This window comes from Mus musculus, chromosome 13 (assembly GCF_000001635.26).
Source record: "Mus musculus strain C57BL/6J chromosome 13, GRCm38.p6 C57BL/6J".
NCBI classification, from domain to species: domain Eukaryota; kingdom Metazoa; phylum Chordata; class Mammalia; order Rodentia; family Muridae; genus Mus; species Mus musculus.
Window position 1 is genome coordinate 57690130 of NC_000079.6, and position 17659 is coordinate 57707788.

General features: G+C 44.9%; 1 protein-coding gene across 5 annotated transcripts in view; it reads right to left on the reverse strand.

The window, feature by feature from the left end:
* Window positions 1-17659, reverse strand: part of Spock1 (sparc/osteonectin, cwcv and kazal-like domains proteoglycan 1) — a 487138-nt gene that overhangs the window by 268935 nt on the left and 200544 nt on the right. For 3 of the 5 annotated variants that reach the window (NM_001166464.1, NM_001166466.1, NM_009262.3), the window contains exons 3-4: window positions 12175-12183; window positions 5981-6026 (exon numbers count right to left, since the gene is read on the reverse strand). In NM_001166464.1, the coding sequence (NP_001159936.1) occupies window positions 5981-6026; window positions 12175-12183 (55 nt within the window). The remainder of the gene's footprint in view (window positions 1-5980; window positions 6027-12174; window positions 12184-17659) is intronic. The other 2 variants (NM_001166465.1, NM_001166463.1) reach the window with 1 other exon arrangement.

Below are 17659 nucleotides of genomic sequence, written 5' to 3' on the forward strand. Positions count from 1 at the left end.
ATTCTACACCCAACAGCCCCACAGCCCTTGGGAGCATAACCACTTTCACAAATCTCTATGGAGATGGAATCACACGGTAGTGCCTCTCTACAGATGAGGAAGTAAAGGGTATATCAATGGGGGCACTGAGGAATGGTGGTACATCTCAGCCAAGATCTAACCAGGAGCCCTTCACCCCCTTCCCTATCCTTCACACCCCTGCAAGGTCCCATAGGACTCTGAGATAAGAAACCAGCCCCTGCTTGGGCCTTTCTTTCTGCTTACACTAAATGCCTCTCCCCTCCCTGGTGGTTAAAAGGCCCATTTAATTCTACTGGTTTTATTGAAGTTATATTCATACCTCATTGGTTAGCCTGTAGCTTTAAAAAGAAGAACATTATGTTTTGAGTGTTTCATTTGTCTTTCCTCTATGAGAAAACATATACAGAAGGATGCTCTCAGAACTTAGCGTTCATGATTGCAAGGGTCTGAGAAACCTTTATATCGGTGACAGGCAACCTCAAGTTAAGGGAGGACATGGGGTTTGCCAAAGCCAGCCATTTTAATACCGGCATCGTTGTGGTTGTCTTAGTTGGGGTTACTATCTCTGTGGTTAAACACCGTGACAATAAATAACTTGGGGTGGAAAGGTTTATGGCAACTTAGAGTCTCACTATGGTCCATCACCCAGGGCAGAAACTCTAACAGGGCAGGAACCTGGAGGCAGGAGCTGATGCAGATGCCATAGAGAAGTGCTAACTACTGGCTTGCTCCTTAGCTTACCCAGCCGGCTTTCTTACACAACCCAGGACTACCAGTCACCACCATAGGCTAGGCCCTCCCCCATCAACCATTAATTAAGAACATGCACCACGGGCCTGCCCACAAGCCAGTCCGGTGAGGACATTTTTCCAACTGAGGTTCCCTCTTCCAAAATGACTCTAGCTTGTGTCAAGTTGACATAAAACTAGCCAGTACAACATCGTACGCTGGCTCCCCTCTAGGAGATGCCACTACCTGGAGACCTAATGGCTTGACAGAAAAGTCAGGGTACGGTGTACCTGTTGGGAATGTTAAGAAAAAATACCCCAAAAAAACAAAACAGGAGAGAGACAGTGAAGTCATCCATCAGTGGGGAGAGTCAGAGTAAACAGAGCACCTGCAGGAACGCTACACCATAATGGAACCAGCTACAAAAACAAAATGTCAGACGCTAATGCTGAGCACCGTGAGCCTGTTAAAGACAGAGACACTGTTTTCTACTGTGAAACAACATAGTTTAATGGAACACCTTGCACACATGCTCAGATGACATGGAAAGGAAAGCTGTCACCTTTAGAAAAATGAAAATGGGAGACAGGACTGAGAGAGGTTCCCTTGGGATTTCAATATTACACATCTGATGGTTTATTTCAGACAGGTGAAACAGGCAAAGTCAGACAGAGGAAAACACCAAACTTTTAACCTGATCCAATTTGAAAGCCATGAGATGAAGTTAAACCCAAGAACACCAATATTTGAATTAATAATGTCCTCTTCCCTGCCAGAATTGAGTTGCAACATTTAAAAATCAATACTCCAATTCTTTTTAAAAAATGATAGCTATTTCATTGTCAGAGTTAAGACATACAAGAAGTGAAGGAAGAAGAATTAATTTCACTGGAGTGAGGTATAGAAAGCAGGGTAGAGTGCAGGAGAATCAGAAGTGTTGGATTAGGGGAAACGTCTTCCCGAAGTTGTCCAGGAAACGAGAAATGTAAGGAAGCTGGGGAAATGAGCGTGTTGCTTCCCACAAACATGGCCAGCTGCCTCTGAAATTTAGCAGTTCCAGGCTCAGGGAAGGTGAATGGAGCCGGAAGAATTGGTCTTCAAGGGTGAATGGATGCAAATCAGAGGCTCTGTGGAGGGGGAGGTTAAATTCCACACCAAGAAGAAAGCCACAGAGACTCTGCACCTGTCTGGTTGCACGTGTAAATTTTCAGAGTCATCCAAACGGAAAAGCTCCAAACATTTCATAAGTGAACTCTCTTGACCACACCCCTCTTTCAGCCAGCAACATGGCACAGTGGGGTACCCACTGGCCTCTGGGACCCAAAGGGTAGCTGGAGACTGAGATGATACCTCCCCTCTTATTTGTTAAACTTTCCTCTGAATGTTCTGTGCTTTTGGACAACATTTGGGCTTGCTGGAAAGTTGGCAAGAGATTACCTCAGTATCGGGGTTTTCTTCTCTCCTGCCATGAGTCACCATGGACTACGGCTCTTGACTCCCTGGCCTTTTGAAAATCTGGAGATGAATTCATGGACATTTCTATTGTTCTATTGTCATCTGAGTCTGCTGGGGGGGGGGGTAAGCCCCTGTTGGGCTGCTCAACAAAGGAGTATCACCCTCAAAGCCAAGTCTGTGTGCTGTCCCTGAAACATCCGTGTCTGTGTCCTTCTCTATAAAGATGTGCACTTGTCTCTAACCAGTCCCACGCTGAGTCTCTGAGACCTAACATGGTTTGTCCATCACTTGGGACTTCATACCAGTACCAACTGGCAGGCTCATTCCTGAGTGGACCACAGCTACAGGAGAGATCTAAGCCCATCTGTGCTCCATCGCTCTGAGACATGTACACACCAGCAGAATTGCATTCTAAACATGCTAAAGTGAGCATGTCGTTACAGAGGCACACAGAGACACACAACCTCCCACACTCCCATGCAAACAAGCCTCAGTGTTCTTTTTCTAAAAGGACGATTGGGAAGCTTCAAAGTAACTCACTAGAATTTGCTACATGGCTTTTTCATCCCTAACTCTGAAACCCCAAAGCCACATTTTTTTTATTTCCTTAATGACAGTATGGTAGTTCCATAAATTCTATCTTTCTCCTTTGGACCCTACGAACTGTAGTTGTCAATCTGCCCCCTTCTCCTTAATGGTGGGAGTGGCTAGAGGTGATGGAGACCTCCGGACATGGGCGAGCAAGACAAGAGCAGACTTCTTGGGAGGCAGGCTTCATTGAGCAGCTTGTTTAATTGGGAAGGGGAGGGGAATGAAGGCTATTTAATCCTTTGGAAATGAGCCAGGGCTATGGGATGAGTGTACATCAATGGCCAGGGTTCTAGGGATGCCTCATTTGCATTCCAGGTGCTGCTGGACATGACCTTATAAGGGGAAAGGAAATTTAACCTGGCCATGTGATCTCCTTGATGTAACTTTTTACTTGGGAGGGCCCAGTCTACCACACGTGGTATTTTTCCTGGACTGGTGGTCCTGAGTTGTACAAAAAAAAAAAAAAGATGGCTGAGCAAGCCAGGGGGATCCAGCCAGTCAGCAGTATTCCCCCATGGTCACTGCTTCAGTTCCTGCCTCTGGGATCCTGCTCGAGTTCCTGGCCTGACTTTCCTCCATGATGGACCGTAACCTGTAAGTCAAATGAACCCTGGCCTCCCCAAGTTGCTTTGGGTCGTGGTGTTTATCACAGCGGCAGAAAGCACACTAGGACTGAATGGCAATGGCCTTGTGCTTCTGATAATTTCTGTGGCGTTCCATAACTTTCCTACTTTCCAGAAGATGAAATGCCCCACGGTCAGTGCCTGAGGTTTTTATTTCACGACGTGCTGCCAGTGCCATCAGTAACTATCCATTTCTGTTAAGCAGCACACAAGGCAGTTGATGACATCTGCTGGGGCTGATATTTTAAAGGAAGGCTACCCTCGACTTACCACCCTCCCCTGGCTCTGAATATAAATAGCCAAAGCAGCCATACAGAGGACTCCCATCTGTACCCCCTGAGCATCATGAGGTATGGGGAGAGGGCTCATCTCAGCAAACATAAGGTTCCAAGCATGCACAGAGGGTCAGAGCTCTGTTCAGAACAATGGCCAAAGCCCTGTCTGGAGTTTTTGCCTAAGCTTGAAGGCTGTGCTTCCCTTGGGACTCAGAGTCCCTGTGTGGCCATCAGAGCAAGAGGAGTTATCACTTATCCATCCAAGAGGCATAGACACTAGTCTTTATATATTCTCTTCTCTCATGTGTCTTAACAAAGCAGATGTGCCTTCCTTCCATGGCATCTACATGTCTACAAGCCCTGGGAGGGAGGAACTCTGATAGTTACTAGATCCTTGGAGGACAAGCACCCATCGATGTGACTGAGCATAGAGCATCATCAGGTCAGGGTACCTCACAGCTGAGCTGAGCCACAGCAGGGAGCCTGAAGTGGAGGTCACCAGATAGACTCCCCTGTTACACACAGGCAGGGAATGGGTTACTCTGCATCCATGAGAATTCTTCATAAATTAATGGCTAGTCTTCTTTTTAAAAAACACTTGAAAAAATAAAGAAATGCTTCGCATAAAGGACTAATACCTTTATATAAGCTACCATGAATTGTTGAGATGATGTAGTGATTGTAAAAGACCACGGCCCTGGAGAATGCATGTGTCACCCAGACAAAGCCTCCAAAGGGAAGCTGTCTGCACACACTCTCCACCCACTGTCTCCAACACGCCGACCCACAAGCCCCTGCCACAGTCCTCTCCACAGCTATGCATGCTTCCCTGCACACACCTGCACTGTGGCCATTAGCACATCCCACTGACGTCATACCCATTCTTGCTCCTTGCTCCTCCCTCTGAGCAGCTCTTGGGGACTAACCATGGTCCAGTGGCTCTTTGCTTGGCCCTTTGGCTTGGCATTTGTGCAAACAGTGAGAACTCAGTAAATGTGTGAGGTGGGTAGGTGGATGGATAGATGAAGGTGTGAGGGCCTGATTGGATAAAATGTGGCACTGCCTCAAGGTTTGGGACAAACACGTGGAAATCTGAGCATCAGTCTTGCTGATGAGAGAAGGAGAGTCCAGGGGTCGTGAATGAACTGAAGCTGAGGCTCAGAATTCTGAGCCATTGGAAATATGCCCAGCAGATCGAGTCTCCTCTGGGTTTCGGGCCTAATGGCACATGCGTATCCACAACACAACTTAGTATCAATTCCTGCAGTGTCCATGCCAAGAGCTGCCACACACAGGATAGCAAGAACAGAACAGCAATTCAAAGTGGACCCTCATTGTGTCCTAGTGACTCACACAAGGACATAGTGACTTACATCTGCCCCCATGAAAACAGTCCCATGGCTGCTGGGATGAGGGGGAAGAGCCCAAGAAGACAAGGCTAACCTTTACCTGTCCATGACTAGATGCTGCAAGAGCTTCTACTTAGAAGCCGTTATGAATAGGGCTTGGCAAGATGGCTCCGAGGGTAAAAGCACTTCCTACTTGTCCAGATGATCTGACCACTGTAACCCACATGGGGAAGGAGGGATCCGGCTCCTGAAAGTCATCTATGGCTTTTCACACACACACTCACATGAACACATGTGCAAACACATGCATACACAGACACACACATACTCAGATACACATGTATACACACATGTGCACTTACATGCACAGATACACACACATGCACACACACACACAGACACACACACTCTCTCACACATACAAAATAACTAAATTGTTTAAAAAAAACAAAAACAAAAACCATAAAGGACACATCTAAGAAATAATTCCAAGTATCTATGAAAATCTCCCAGAAGTATTCTTTTTCCCCATCATTGAATTGCAGGGACATCTTTCAGCACAGAACCTTCTATGAATAAAACTGCTGGGTTCAGCTAGCCTCATAATTCACAAGCTTGATAGTCACTTTCCTTAAAAAAAAAAAAAAAAAAAAAAAAAAAAAAAAAAAAAACAATCAATAATTGCACTGGCTAGTTCAAGTTTTTTTTTTTGTTTTTTTTTTTTAATGTTTAAATCTATCTGGAAATAGCCTCAGACAAATGCCCAATTTGATAAAATAATTTCTACCACCCCACTTAGTTCAGGCCCCAAAGTCAATGAAACCAGACAGCTAGCTAAGCCTCTGAGAGAGGGAGACCATCAACTCTGCATGCAAGGGAGGGAAAATGAGCTGACATTTCCCCGCGGTGTGGCCAGCTAGAGTGCCGCATCCTTTACCTTGGTCGAAGGGCTTGTTGGGATTCCAGTTTCTGAAATAGTCATCCTAGGAGAGAAAAACACAAAGGTCAGGTGTCAGAATCCTCACGCTGAACTGAGTAAAAACTGACTTGTCCCCGGATTCCAAAGCACAAAGGAAACCCCTTGCTGCTTACAGATCTTCTCCCCGGAACGAGCACTAAGATGCAATCAAACATATCAATTTATTTCCCCTGTTCACACCTTTCAAATTGAATACACTAAACACTAGAAGTTATAAAAACACTTCAGCCTGATACAGAAACAGCTCTGCTCGTCTTGGTTTGACATATAAACCCAGACATCTCCTAAGTGTGAGGCATATTTGCTATCAATTATACTGTAGGTGATGCCTGCCTGCTCTCACTTATGATTAAGACCCTGTGTTTGTAACAGCTGATAATTTAACTGTCAGCATTTCCTTTACAGGGAGACATATATCTTGTGCTGCACACTTCCAGCTTCCTAACACTTACAGAGCCTGAAACCAGAGGGCCGTGCAAATGTTAAAAGGACCCTGGGTGTGTGTTTAGCTTAACGCCTTTTGTTTTAGGGAAGGAAGGAGGTAGAAAGCAAAGGATGCCCTGTTCCCGGCATCGCCAAGTAGTTCCTGCCTGGAGTCTGCATCAAACATGTGCCAAGGTGGACACTTCATTACTTTGAAACTGCAAGAAACTAGTTCTTCAGGGTTCTGTTAACTCTCCTTACTTCCAGCAGCCCTGCCCCTCCCAAACAACCGCCTTTGGCCCCACCCTCCCCTGCACACCCATGCTTACAAGCCAAAGAGGCTATACTGTTCCACCTCACCCCACCTCACCTCGAGGACATTTGGCCCTTTTCCGCTCATAGCCAGTTTGTGAGCCATGTGGTTTTGGCTAGGTGCTCCACATGCCTTTGAAAGGCTGTCTGAAATGATTTGACTCCTGGAGAAGTTAGTCTACATCCAAGGGTACAATTGGTTTAAATTATTGTTTGTACTATCCCATGCGTCAGGCCATCTCCCACACAATCTCCTGGGGGTTTCAAGAACCTCCTCCTTGTTCAATTACTGACTATATTAGATCCTTGTTGAGGTCGCCCAAACCCACAGAGATTTTAGGAACTAGATTTAGAGTTTAATGAGAACATACCCTTCATGGCCAATGGTTCCATTTGGCAGAGTGCAAGGAAATGCAAGCAGCCTTCCTGGATCCCTGAAACTCAACACTGAGCTATTTCTAACTCTAAGGAACTGGTGCGCTTTGTTCCAGCTTGAAGTTTATGGTGCAACTGTCCCGTTCCTCTGACTTGCCTTGAGATCTGTCCCAAGAGCCATCATTGAGAAAGTCTAGAATAATCTACCTGCAACATCGCCCCTCCAATTTACTGTTTTAAATTCAATCCACATTTGGGGTTTGTGCTGTCTCAGCCATGATCACCAGGGCTAGCAGTTCTCAGGGTAAAGTGTGGACATCAGATATTCGGCACTCGATGTTTCTGTCTGACGGTTAATGTCCTCTTAGCCTTAGACAAGCCTCTTACAGAAAAGTCTATGGTTCACAAAGGTAAGGCAAGAGATTACCCAAAATGGACTGGCTTTTGCCAATAGAGGACAAAGATAACAAACTATTCAGGCTGCCAAACGATGGACTCTTCTTGTGAAAAGAGGGTGGTGTAAAGTCCTAGTGTGCTGTAGGGGATCTGCTGAAATATTTTCACTTGGACATGCTGTCCTAATTCATGGACACTCTGGAAGCCAAAGCTGCATGTCCATCGGAGAAGGGCCCAGAGCCTGAGACGTGTTGCTTTACTTTCATCTCACATGTTACATTCTCTTTGATGTCCTAGACTGAGTTGAACAAGTCCCGAGAACAGACTATCCCCTAACGATTTTAGCGAACTGGAGAACTTGGATGGAATCTGAACCATTCTTCTGGACCTTGTCACTCCGCAGGTTAACTCTAATTGCTATTTTTACATTTTTCTTCTGGGAAGAAAGCACAGGCTTAAATATAAGGCCGCTAAAAGCTGGCATCTGCCTTAGAATTTTTTTTTTTAAAAACCCGCTGCAACTGTAATAAGACTGCCTAATTACTGCAAATGTGAAAGCGTACCTTGAATGGAAACGCATTATGGAAAAGTAAGTCCTTCAAATATCTCCTTGCCCAGTCAGGCCAAGTGGGATGGGGAATTTCGCCCTGCATTGGGCTGCTTTCTCTGCGCTAAAGGAAAGTGGATCACAACACGGGCTGAAGGGCCCAGGGCTCCCAAAGCTTTGTGCTCTACACCGGAAGCCAAGATCATGATCTGTGAAACTCCACGCAACAAAGCTCATTTGGGAATGGGCAGTGGGCATCAGGGAGGGGCTTCTAGATGTCACACCTGCCACCAGGATCAGAGTATGATGCGTCAGAGCATGCATGACCACTAGTCTAACATGTACAAGTGCCTCAGGGAAGCCCGCACAGGCTCAGCGGCTTCGGTTAATTTCCTCCAGGAGACATTTTGATGAGGTAGCACCAGCAAGGTGCAAAGAGCCAGAGAAGAAAGAATACCAGGTACAGACTTCCCCTGGGATTCTGCTCGTCATCCTCGGGCCCCGCCTACCTAACCACTGGGATGCTCCAGAGACTTAGGAGAGCTCTCTACACTCCCAAACTGTCAGGCCACCAATATCAGGGCTGGTTTCCTCTCTAGGGACCAAGACCCAGTTTGCACAAGCTAGGCCTTCATTTTCTGTCTAAATGAAAACACAGGTCTTACTGTCGACTACCCACAGGGCACCTGGCCCCACCCCCAGATGCTGCACTGTGTAATGGTGTAGTCCTGCTACTAAGACCTCAGGGGCCGTGTGCAATGCCAGCAGAGACCTGGACACTAAGAGTCCTCACCTCTGACCATTTTTCTAGCCTAGGAAAATTGATGCCTGTTCAAACTCACATGAGGATGAAGGCTACTGAATAATCAAAAGCTTGATGGGCGAGTCTGTCTGAACTGGCCTCTTGACTAGAAATGTGGTCATCTAATGATGGAGTTTCTTTTAAAAAGACTTTCAAGGGCCAAGAAATAGCCACTTTTAAGACATGAGCCTAACTAGAAAAGTAAACAGCTAAATACAGTCATTTATTAGACTCAATAATACCCATGAACGTGCTACCCAGACAGAGCGATGTGGATACGGCTCTCGCCCATCCTGCAGGGTCTATGGGTATCAGGCTTCTCCTGGACAAAAAGTACATAGGCTTGCTCTGCAGTGCAGCCAACTCGTAGGAAGAAAGGCAAATTCTATTTTACTGTACTATCCCATAAGGGACACCTCCCCAACTCTGGTCGGTTAAGACTCTTCCAAGAACCTATCTGTCTTAACAGAGGCTCAAGCATGAGTGTACTGACTGATGACTGAATCATTACATTGTTTCATGGCAGCAAATACCTGAAGAGTCGGCCTGACTGCCCGTGAGAAAATGATAGGTTGTTGTGCGTCTGAGATGGAGCAAAGGATGGTTGATGGTTGGTGCTCACAGCAAATGATGAGTCAGAGACTGGGTGGAACTACTGCACCACGCTAGAGTATCAGCAAGGACAAAAATCTACTTCTCCATCCATTCATTAGCTAAACATCCCCAGGAACACAGCCCTGGGGTTAATAAATGAATAGCTGGTACAAAGGAGTTAACTGAGGTTTCACTTGTACTAGAGGGACTCTTTTCTGATCAGTACCCGTAAAAAGAAGATTTGTATGTGCATGCACATACACACATTTATCATATGCACATATACACATATACAAACACGCATACACGCAGGCACACAGATACACACATAAGTATAAACACATAGTACACACACATATACACATATATGTACACATTTGCAATACTCACAAATGTATATAAAGTTATCTATAAATGCATTCGCATGTGTATTTTTATATCACATGGTGCATGTTATAAATTACACTGATAATCTGTGTATATTCACAAATCACATTAATATGTATGGAGATACACATCGATACAGTCAGTTCTTCATACCCATAGATGCCACATCTCTAGATTCAACCGAGCATCAAACATCTTTGAACAACACCTGCATTTGTGCTGAACACAGTCAACTTTCTTATAAATTGTTCCCTAGACCATGTGGTCTAATAATCATACATAGGATTTCCACTATATTAATTATTATGTGTGACCCAGGGATGATGCAAAGGGGAAAACATGAGCAGATTCTATGTAGACACTACAGAGTTTACCTCAGAGATGTGAATATTCCAGGTTTTGGTTTCTCAGGGTCCTGAAGCCAGTCATGCACAGGTGACAACCCAGGGCATTGTACTCTACTATGAGTCTTCTAGAGAAAGCTAGAAGTGTGCCTAACATGAAAGGAGACCAGAACACATGCACGGTCTGTGTGACCAAGTCCCCTCACCATGGATGGACCTGTCCAATAGCCTAATCGAATATGGCTGCTTTTCCCTTGTGCCACAGCCCAAAATGGCTGACACAATTTAGCCTGAATCTCCCCCAGGGAGCTTCCTATTTCTGCTACCAGGGCTTTGAAAGTCAATCTGAGGAAGAGCTAGTGGCAGAGGCAAGCAAATTCCAAGCCAGAGACTCGAGTGCTGTGGCTGCTGAATGGGAAGATGAGGGCGTAATTTATTGCATACAACAGCTTCAGATGCCACGGATCAAAGCCACCGAGCGCACATGAAACAGAGCATTTTTCCCTCATACATATTTTAGCTAAACTGTTTGAGCCCTGCAGATCCATCTGAAGATAACCTGAGACAATACAAATTACCAGCATGGAAAATAAATGAGGGCTGCATTTGCCCTGACCAGGGGTGTACAAGAAAGTCGTGAGCAGAGAAGCAAGCTACAGAGAGGGGGGAAATTCCTACAGGGTCTTCTGTGGGGCCACTGTCAATCAACAGAGAGAAGTATGTCTCTCTACTATAGGGAAGCAGCATTTCCCTGTAGTAGCTTCCAAGAGGGAGGCTGACTCTGCCAAGCACAAACCCATGAAAAGACCTGTAAAGGCCTGGAGCCAAACTTTCCAAAGGTTCATTCCAGTTGACTGGCTCCAGAGGAATGGCAAGAGTGGGTTATTGGATGGGGGTTGGGGGGATTCCCTAAAATGGCTCATAGAAGTTCCATGCCAGGCTTCTATAAGAGTGCTGCTCTAGATTAGGACACTTTTCTGTGTGTTTTTTTAAACTTTTGTACAGTGGAAGTGCTTGCTGATTGACCTACTATCTGGTACAAAGCAGTTTGTCTGTTGGGAAAGGGACATAGCCTCCCATGCAGCGACCTCACCCCTGAGCTGTGCCCCTTCGTATTTCTGAGCCAGCAACAAGTTATTTGTTGAAGTATTCTCTGCCAAGCCTGCCTCACCCACCACTTGGGAATAGCTCCAGATGCACCCTTGAATGAAATGGTCAACCGACCACCCAGTCCAGATTGAGCAGTGAATTGGACCATCTTAGACATCATTCACTGGGACTTTGGTTGACCAGGGACGGGAGCTGTGTGCTGTAATGCATTTCAAGGTGTATGTATGATCCCATCCCCCCAACACACACTAACATAGCCACACTCACCTGAGCCTAGGTGACTTCTGAACAGGGACAGTCTTATCTGCATATTCCCTGAGGTATAGCACTCAACAGCCCGTGATAAATTCTTGCTGAATTGTTTCAAATATAAGAAAGCCGATCCAGCCCCTGAGAAATTCCCATAACGATTGCTGGTGTGTGTAAGCACAGGTGGGGGGATGTTTGTACACACGCGCTAAATCGCTTTCACCATGAATAGAGCTATTCTTTGATAAATTGGTCTGACATTTGGTGTAAAGTCCTGCAGGCTTTAGACAGAATGATTTAGAAAATAACAATGTGGGTTTCTCAGCTCTTTCAATAAATAACCCACCAGTAAAATACAGATAATAACCAGCAATCGTACTTGTAGAGTAACTAATGAGAAGAGATAAGGCAGTCAACGGGCTGCTTATATACATTTGATAAATTACATCCCTCACATATACCCACGAGAAACAAACGTGTATATTCCTGGTTGGCTGAATTTAAAGCAAATATTTACCATGGAGATTAAAGATCTGAGATACAATTTACATTTTATCTGGCAACTATTTTGATTGATACTGTATCTACATATGTTTGAAAAGGCAAAACCTACCTCAACTTCCTGAGTACGAAAGCATAATGAATGGGAAAAAAAATAAAAGAAACATATCAACAACAAGAAGGAATATACACATTTTTTTATAAATGCATCAGCTTTTTGAAACATTATAAAGGTCATAGCCAGTTATTTTAAGCCACCTACCGTCATTCCTTTGCTAAGGTCTGTCACCCACAGAGCCCATGGGAAGGGACTTAGGTAAAAGGGTAATGACTGGGGGAGGAGGGGGTGTCTCATTACCTGTGCACACTGCAGGAAAGCTAGCAAAACTCTGATGAAACTCAGACATTCAGATACTATTCCCATATGCGGAAATGTCAAACGACTCATTGCCCACAACATCAGCCCAATCAATAAAAATCCCAAGACAACATCAAAGACCAAGACTAATAGACCTTCTGTATTTCTGCAAAAGCATTATTTGCCTTGAAGCTCCAGAAAAGCTGGGGTGGAGGTGGGGGACCTCAAACACAGGGCAGTCATGGATCTATGGTGTTGGGAATATTTGAGATGAGCAGGATTGGTCTTCCTCCCGCACCCCACCCTGATGTCCTGACTATTAGAGTTGCAACTTCCTCAGTGAGCTCTGTTAAGACATCCAGACAGTAAGGTGTTGTTCATCCCAATAAAAAAGGGGAGTCTGTGCTTCCTTCCCCAAACTGTGTTCTATGTCTGTTCTTGTATTCTTCTGATAACAGCTAAGCTGAAAGGTTTCTTTGTACTCACGCAGATCGAACCAAGACCCAAACCACCCAAACCCTTGTCCTCATTAGCAAAGCTGCCAGGTTGTCTGAGCTATCCAAAGGCAGTCTTGTCAATATCCACAGAGAAGATAAAATCAGTACCATGGGCCAGAAGACAGCAGGGGTGAGGGCAGGCTTTCAAACAGGCATGGGTATGAATTCCTACCCCAGCACTTAGCAGTTGAGTGGCCTTGCTTAACACACTAGGCTTCCCTGAGTCTGTTTCCTGAGACATAAAACAAGATCACTGGTACCTACCTCACAGGAAGTTCTTAGAGCCTTACAACAATCCAATCCCTGACATGGCTGACATCCAGAACTAACAAGTGAAAGACACACACTCTCAACACTCTCACTTCTAGAGCTCTATGACAGCGGGATGCCCCGGGAGAACAGAGGTGATCAATAGGCTCAGTGGAAAAGGTATGCTTCAAATTTCTATGATGTGATTTCTGTACGTCTGAGTTTTACCAATGTGACACGAGTGAAGGGAGACCAATTGTAACAGAAAATAATTATGAAATATCTTCAAGCAGTCACTGGCATGAAGAAAATAATTCGGCGTGACTTGGATACTTGAGTTGGATATTTGCTTCTAAAGACCGCACACTCCACTCTAAGGTTCAGTGACCCTCATCTAGAGATGAGAGCCTGTCTAGTGGAAAGAGACGATACTGTGACTCTGAACTGCTCTCTGCTTTAAAGTAGGTAAACGCTAAGGTAAGTAAGTCCCTGGGTCTAATGGAAACAAAGTTTCAACTATGAGTAACTGTATCCTAACAAAGAGCTGAGCTTTAATGTGCAAGATTTCTATGTAACCAGTGATTTACATAAAGAAAACAGATGGAAGGTCTCTGAAAGTATCTATGCTGCTGGCACACCCAACTGCTTTCCCCAGAGAGCTCACATGACAAACTAATTACATCCCACTATCTTTCTTATAGTGCCCCACCCCTCAACTCTGGCTATCAGGCTTCCATTTAAGAACAAGATACCACGTGCTTCAGAGATGGCTTGGTACTCAGGAGCACCTGTTGTTTTGCAGAGGACCCAGGTTGGGTTCCCAGCTCCTACGTGACAGCTTATAGTCTGTAACTCCATTTCCAGGAGAATCCAGTACCCTCTTCTGGCCTCTGCTAGTGTACACGTCCACAATACACACACATTCATGCATGCCAATGGTCACACATGTGAAATAAAAGTGACTTTACAAAAGATACAAAGAAAAGGGAACTAGCTAGAAGCCATCACATCACTCCTCCTCCCCGCTAGTCCTCTCTAGGTTACATAAATTTCGAGAGAAACTCTGTGCTTCACTAAGTACTGGGTGAGCCACAGGACTCTCTAAGCACTGGTTCCTATCCTCCCCTGGAGAGGCTGAGTAGGGGGGTCTGGAGTATGGTGCCCATCATGATGATATCAAACACGGGATGTTTAAAGAGCACCCTAGGGGATTCTCATTTTTAATCCTCTATGGGATAAAGAAAGTAAACCATACACTCACTCAGAGTGACGGGTGAGCAAGGGACAATCAGACCCACTATAGACAGAACACTAGCGGCCCTCTTCACCAGCTCCTAGGGCCTCCTACCCTTGGCACAGCCCCTGAGGTACTCTCAGCTGGGTATATAGAACCTCTGACCACTCATTTCCTCAGGCAAGAACCCAGGCTGCAGCTGAGGGGGTTCTGAGGTAGAGTGCCCATCATGCATGAGCCCATGGGTTAAATCCCAAATACTGAGAGGAAAATATTCTGTGGTTTCACCTCCTTTGTTCAGCATTCACAACCAAGTTCTCCTTACTTTCTTGCATGGTTCCCTCTTCTGCGTCAGCTGTCCACATCACCAGAGCCACTTCCTGAGGGCAATGACACAGAGAGAACTTGGAGGGATGGGTCAAGGTGTGCATACTGAAGTGCCTTGAGTAGCATCCTTACCTCACAGCTAGTGCCCCCCAAATCATCGCACGATCAAACAGACTTTATAACCTGCGGTATGTTGAAATCTGGTGCATGTTAAATGAGATATGTCCTCCATATGTTTGAACACTTGATCTTTACTTAGCAGTGTCATCTGAGAAGAGTATGGACCATTTAGGAAGTACTGCCTTGTAGGAAGAAGTATGTCACTTGGGCAGTGGGGGGTGGGAGGAGCTTTAAGGGATTATAGCCTGACCCCACTTCTTGCCTCCTGTTTCATCTGTCTGTCTGTCTGTCTATCTATCTATCTATCACCTATCATCTATTATTTGTCTATCATCTATCATTTGTCTTATCTATCATCTGTATATATCTATCATTTATCTATCTATTATCTATATACTATGTAGATCTATCTTTTATGTTATGTCATATCTCTATTTTTATCATCTATGTATCTTTCTATATCTAATAACTATCATCTATTATCTATCATATGCCTATATATCTATATCTATCATGTCTTTCTATCATCTATTATCTAGCATCTGTCTAGCTGTATCTATATAGTATCTTTCTGCAATGTGACTATTTTTCTCTATCCTCTATATCTTACTATATCTATCTATTATCTATCATCTATTTATATCTACCATCTATCTGCTTATCCATTTATCATCTATCTCTATCTATCATCTGTCAATATCTATCATTTATCAATCATCTGTCTCTCTATATTATCTATCTACCATCTATCTACCATTTATCTACCATCTATATCTATTATTTATCTATCATCTATTTATCTATTATCTGTCTATCTATCATCTATCTATCTCTATCTATCATCTCCCTCTCTCTCTCTCTCTATATATATATATATATATACATATATATATATAATCTACCTATCTACCATCTATCTATCATTTATTATTTATTTATCTATCATCTATCTATCTACCTACCCTCATCTCATCTTCATCATCTTTCCTTGTGTATGGATAAAATGCTGTCATCCACCCTCCTGCTCCCCTCCATGATGGAGTCTCTCCTTCTGGAACCATAAGCCAAAATAAATAAATCCTTCTTTCCTTGAATTGTTTTGGTCATGGCTGTTTTTATCACAGCAGCAGAGAAGTCTAACGAGCAGTATAAGAGTCGAGACTTGGACCAAAAATGAAGTGATGAAGTGTACATCAAAAAATTTAAGTGAAAATTTAAATCTGAGACTAACAGTGATAGTGATGAAGCTAGTGATAACCACTGTGATGGTTTGTATATGCTCGGCCCAGGGAGTGGCACTATTAGGAGGTGTGGCCTTGTTGGAGTAGGTGTTTCACTGTGGGTGTGGGCTTAAAGACCCTCATCCTAGCTTCCTGGAAGCCAGTCTTCTCCTAGCAACTTTCAGATGAAGATGTAGAACTCTTAGCTCCTCTTGTACCATGCCTGCCTGGATGCTGCCATGCTCCTATTTTGGTGATAATGGACTGAATCTCTGAACCTGTAAGCCAGCCCTGATTGAATGTTGTCCTTATAAGGCTTGTCTTGGTCATGGTGTTCACAGCAGTAAAACCCTAACTAAGACAGCTACCATGTTTGAGTGGTCACAGCGCAGACCTGGCCAGATGCTGTTTCATTTGATCATTACAATAATGATTTGAGATACTTCATAGGTGAAGACCCTGCAGTTTGGAGGGAAGGTATCACTATTTAGGTCACATAGCTAGTGAGAAGGAGAGATATGATTTGAACTCAGTGTTCACTTGACTTAAAGATCATGTTCTTGCCACAACACAACCTCCTTCAGTGGCACCATGTAAAGAGAGGGTTAGGAAGGGCCGTGAACACTGGAGACACTCAAGAGGGGCATGGGCATGCCTGCTCTTGCTCTGTGCAGACAGGAATGGATGGGAGACAAGCACACAAACCAGAGGCTTCCCACCCAGCAAAGCAGGAAAACAGAAATCGAAGCCTCACTGGGTCTTTTAGAGACTACATAACAACACGACCAGTTAATCTGGCCCCAGGAAGGGAGACAACAAGCCGCCGCTTCCTTGAACCACACCTACCCAAGCTTAGCCTCCCTGGACATATGGATGGCCTCTAGGACCAAGAAAAGGAGCTCCAAGAGTCAGCAAGGGTAAAGAACATGGAAATGTCCTGCACCTGTGAGCCCTGTGGTGTTACTGGCACCTGCCTGCCATCAGCCTCCCCAGAAGCCTCACTCAAAACGGTGCATGCAGCACAAACATCAAAATGCTGACCAAGAGCTGTGACACTCTGGCACAAGTCTGGAAACCTACAGCCACAGATTCCCTAAACTGTCCACCTGCTTGTAGCTTATTCCGTTACGGCTCCCTCCAGCCTCGGTTGGCCCTACCGCTTCCACAGACAGGCTAAGAGTGGTGGCAATAAAAACTCCCTTCACTATGTCCCTTAGCTGTCCTCCCTATAGCTTCTCTGCCAGTGACACTGTGTCCCGAGGCCTCGTCTCTGGAGCACTGACTCAGTCGAGTCAACAAAGCCCCATAGATCCGTCGAGACCTTTTGTCCATTCCGAGCTGTGCCAAAGTCAGGATTTGTGAGTTCTCCTGTGAAACTGTAATATCTGCAGTGACGCCATCTCCATCGTGGGGTGGCCAGAGGAAACAAGCCTGCCAAAAATGGCCTCACGTTCCTGAGCCAAACTTTACCTCTGCAACTACCAACAAGTTTCCATGAAAGAGAGAATTTGTACCGCAGCACTAAAGCAGGGCTCACCACGTGACAGGGAGAGCCCACTGAGGCTGATTAAGTATTACTGACAGAATCCACA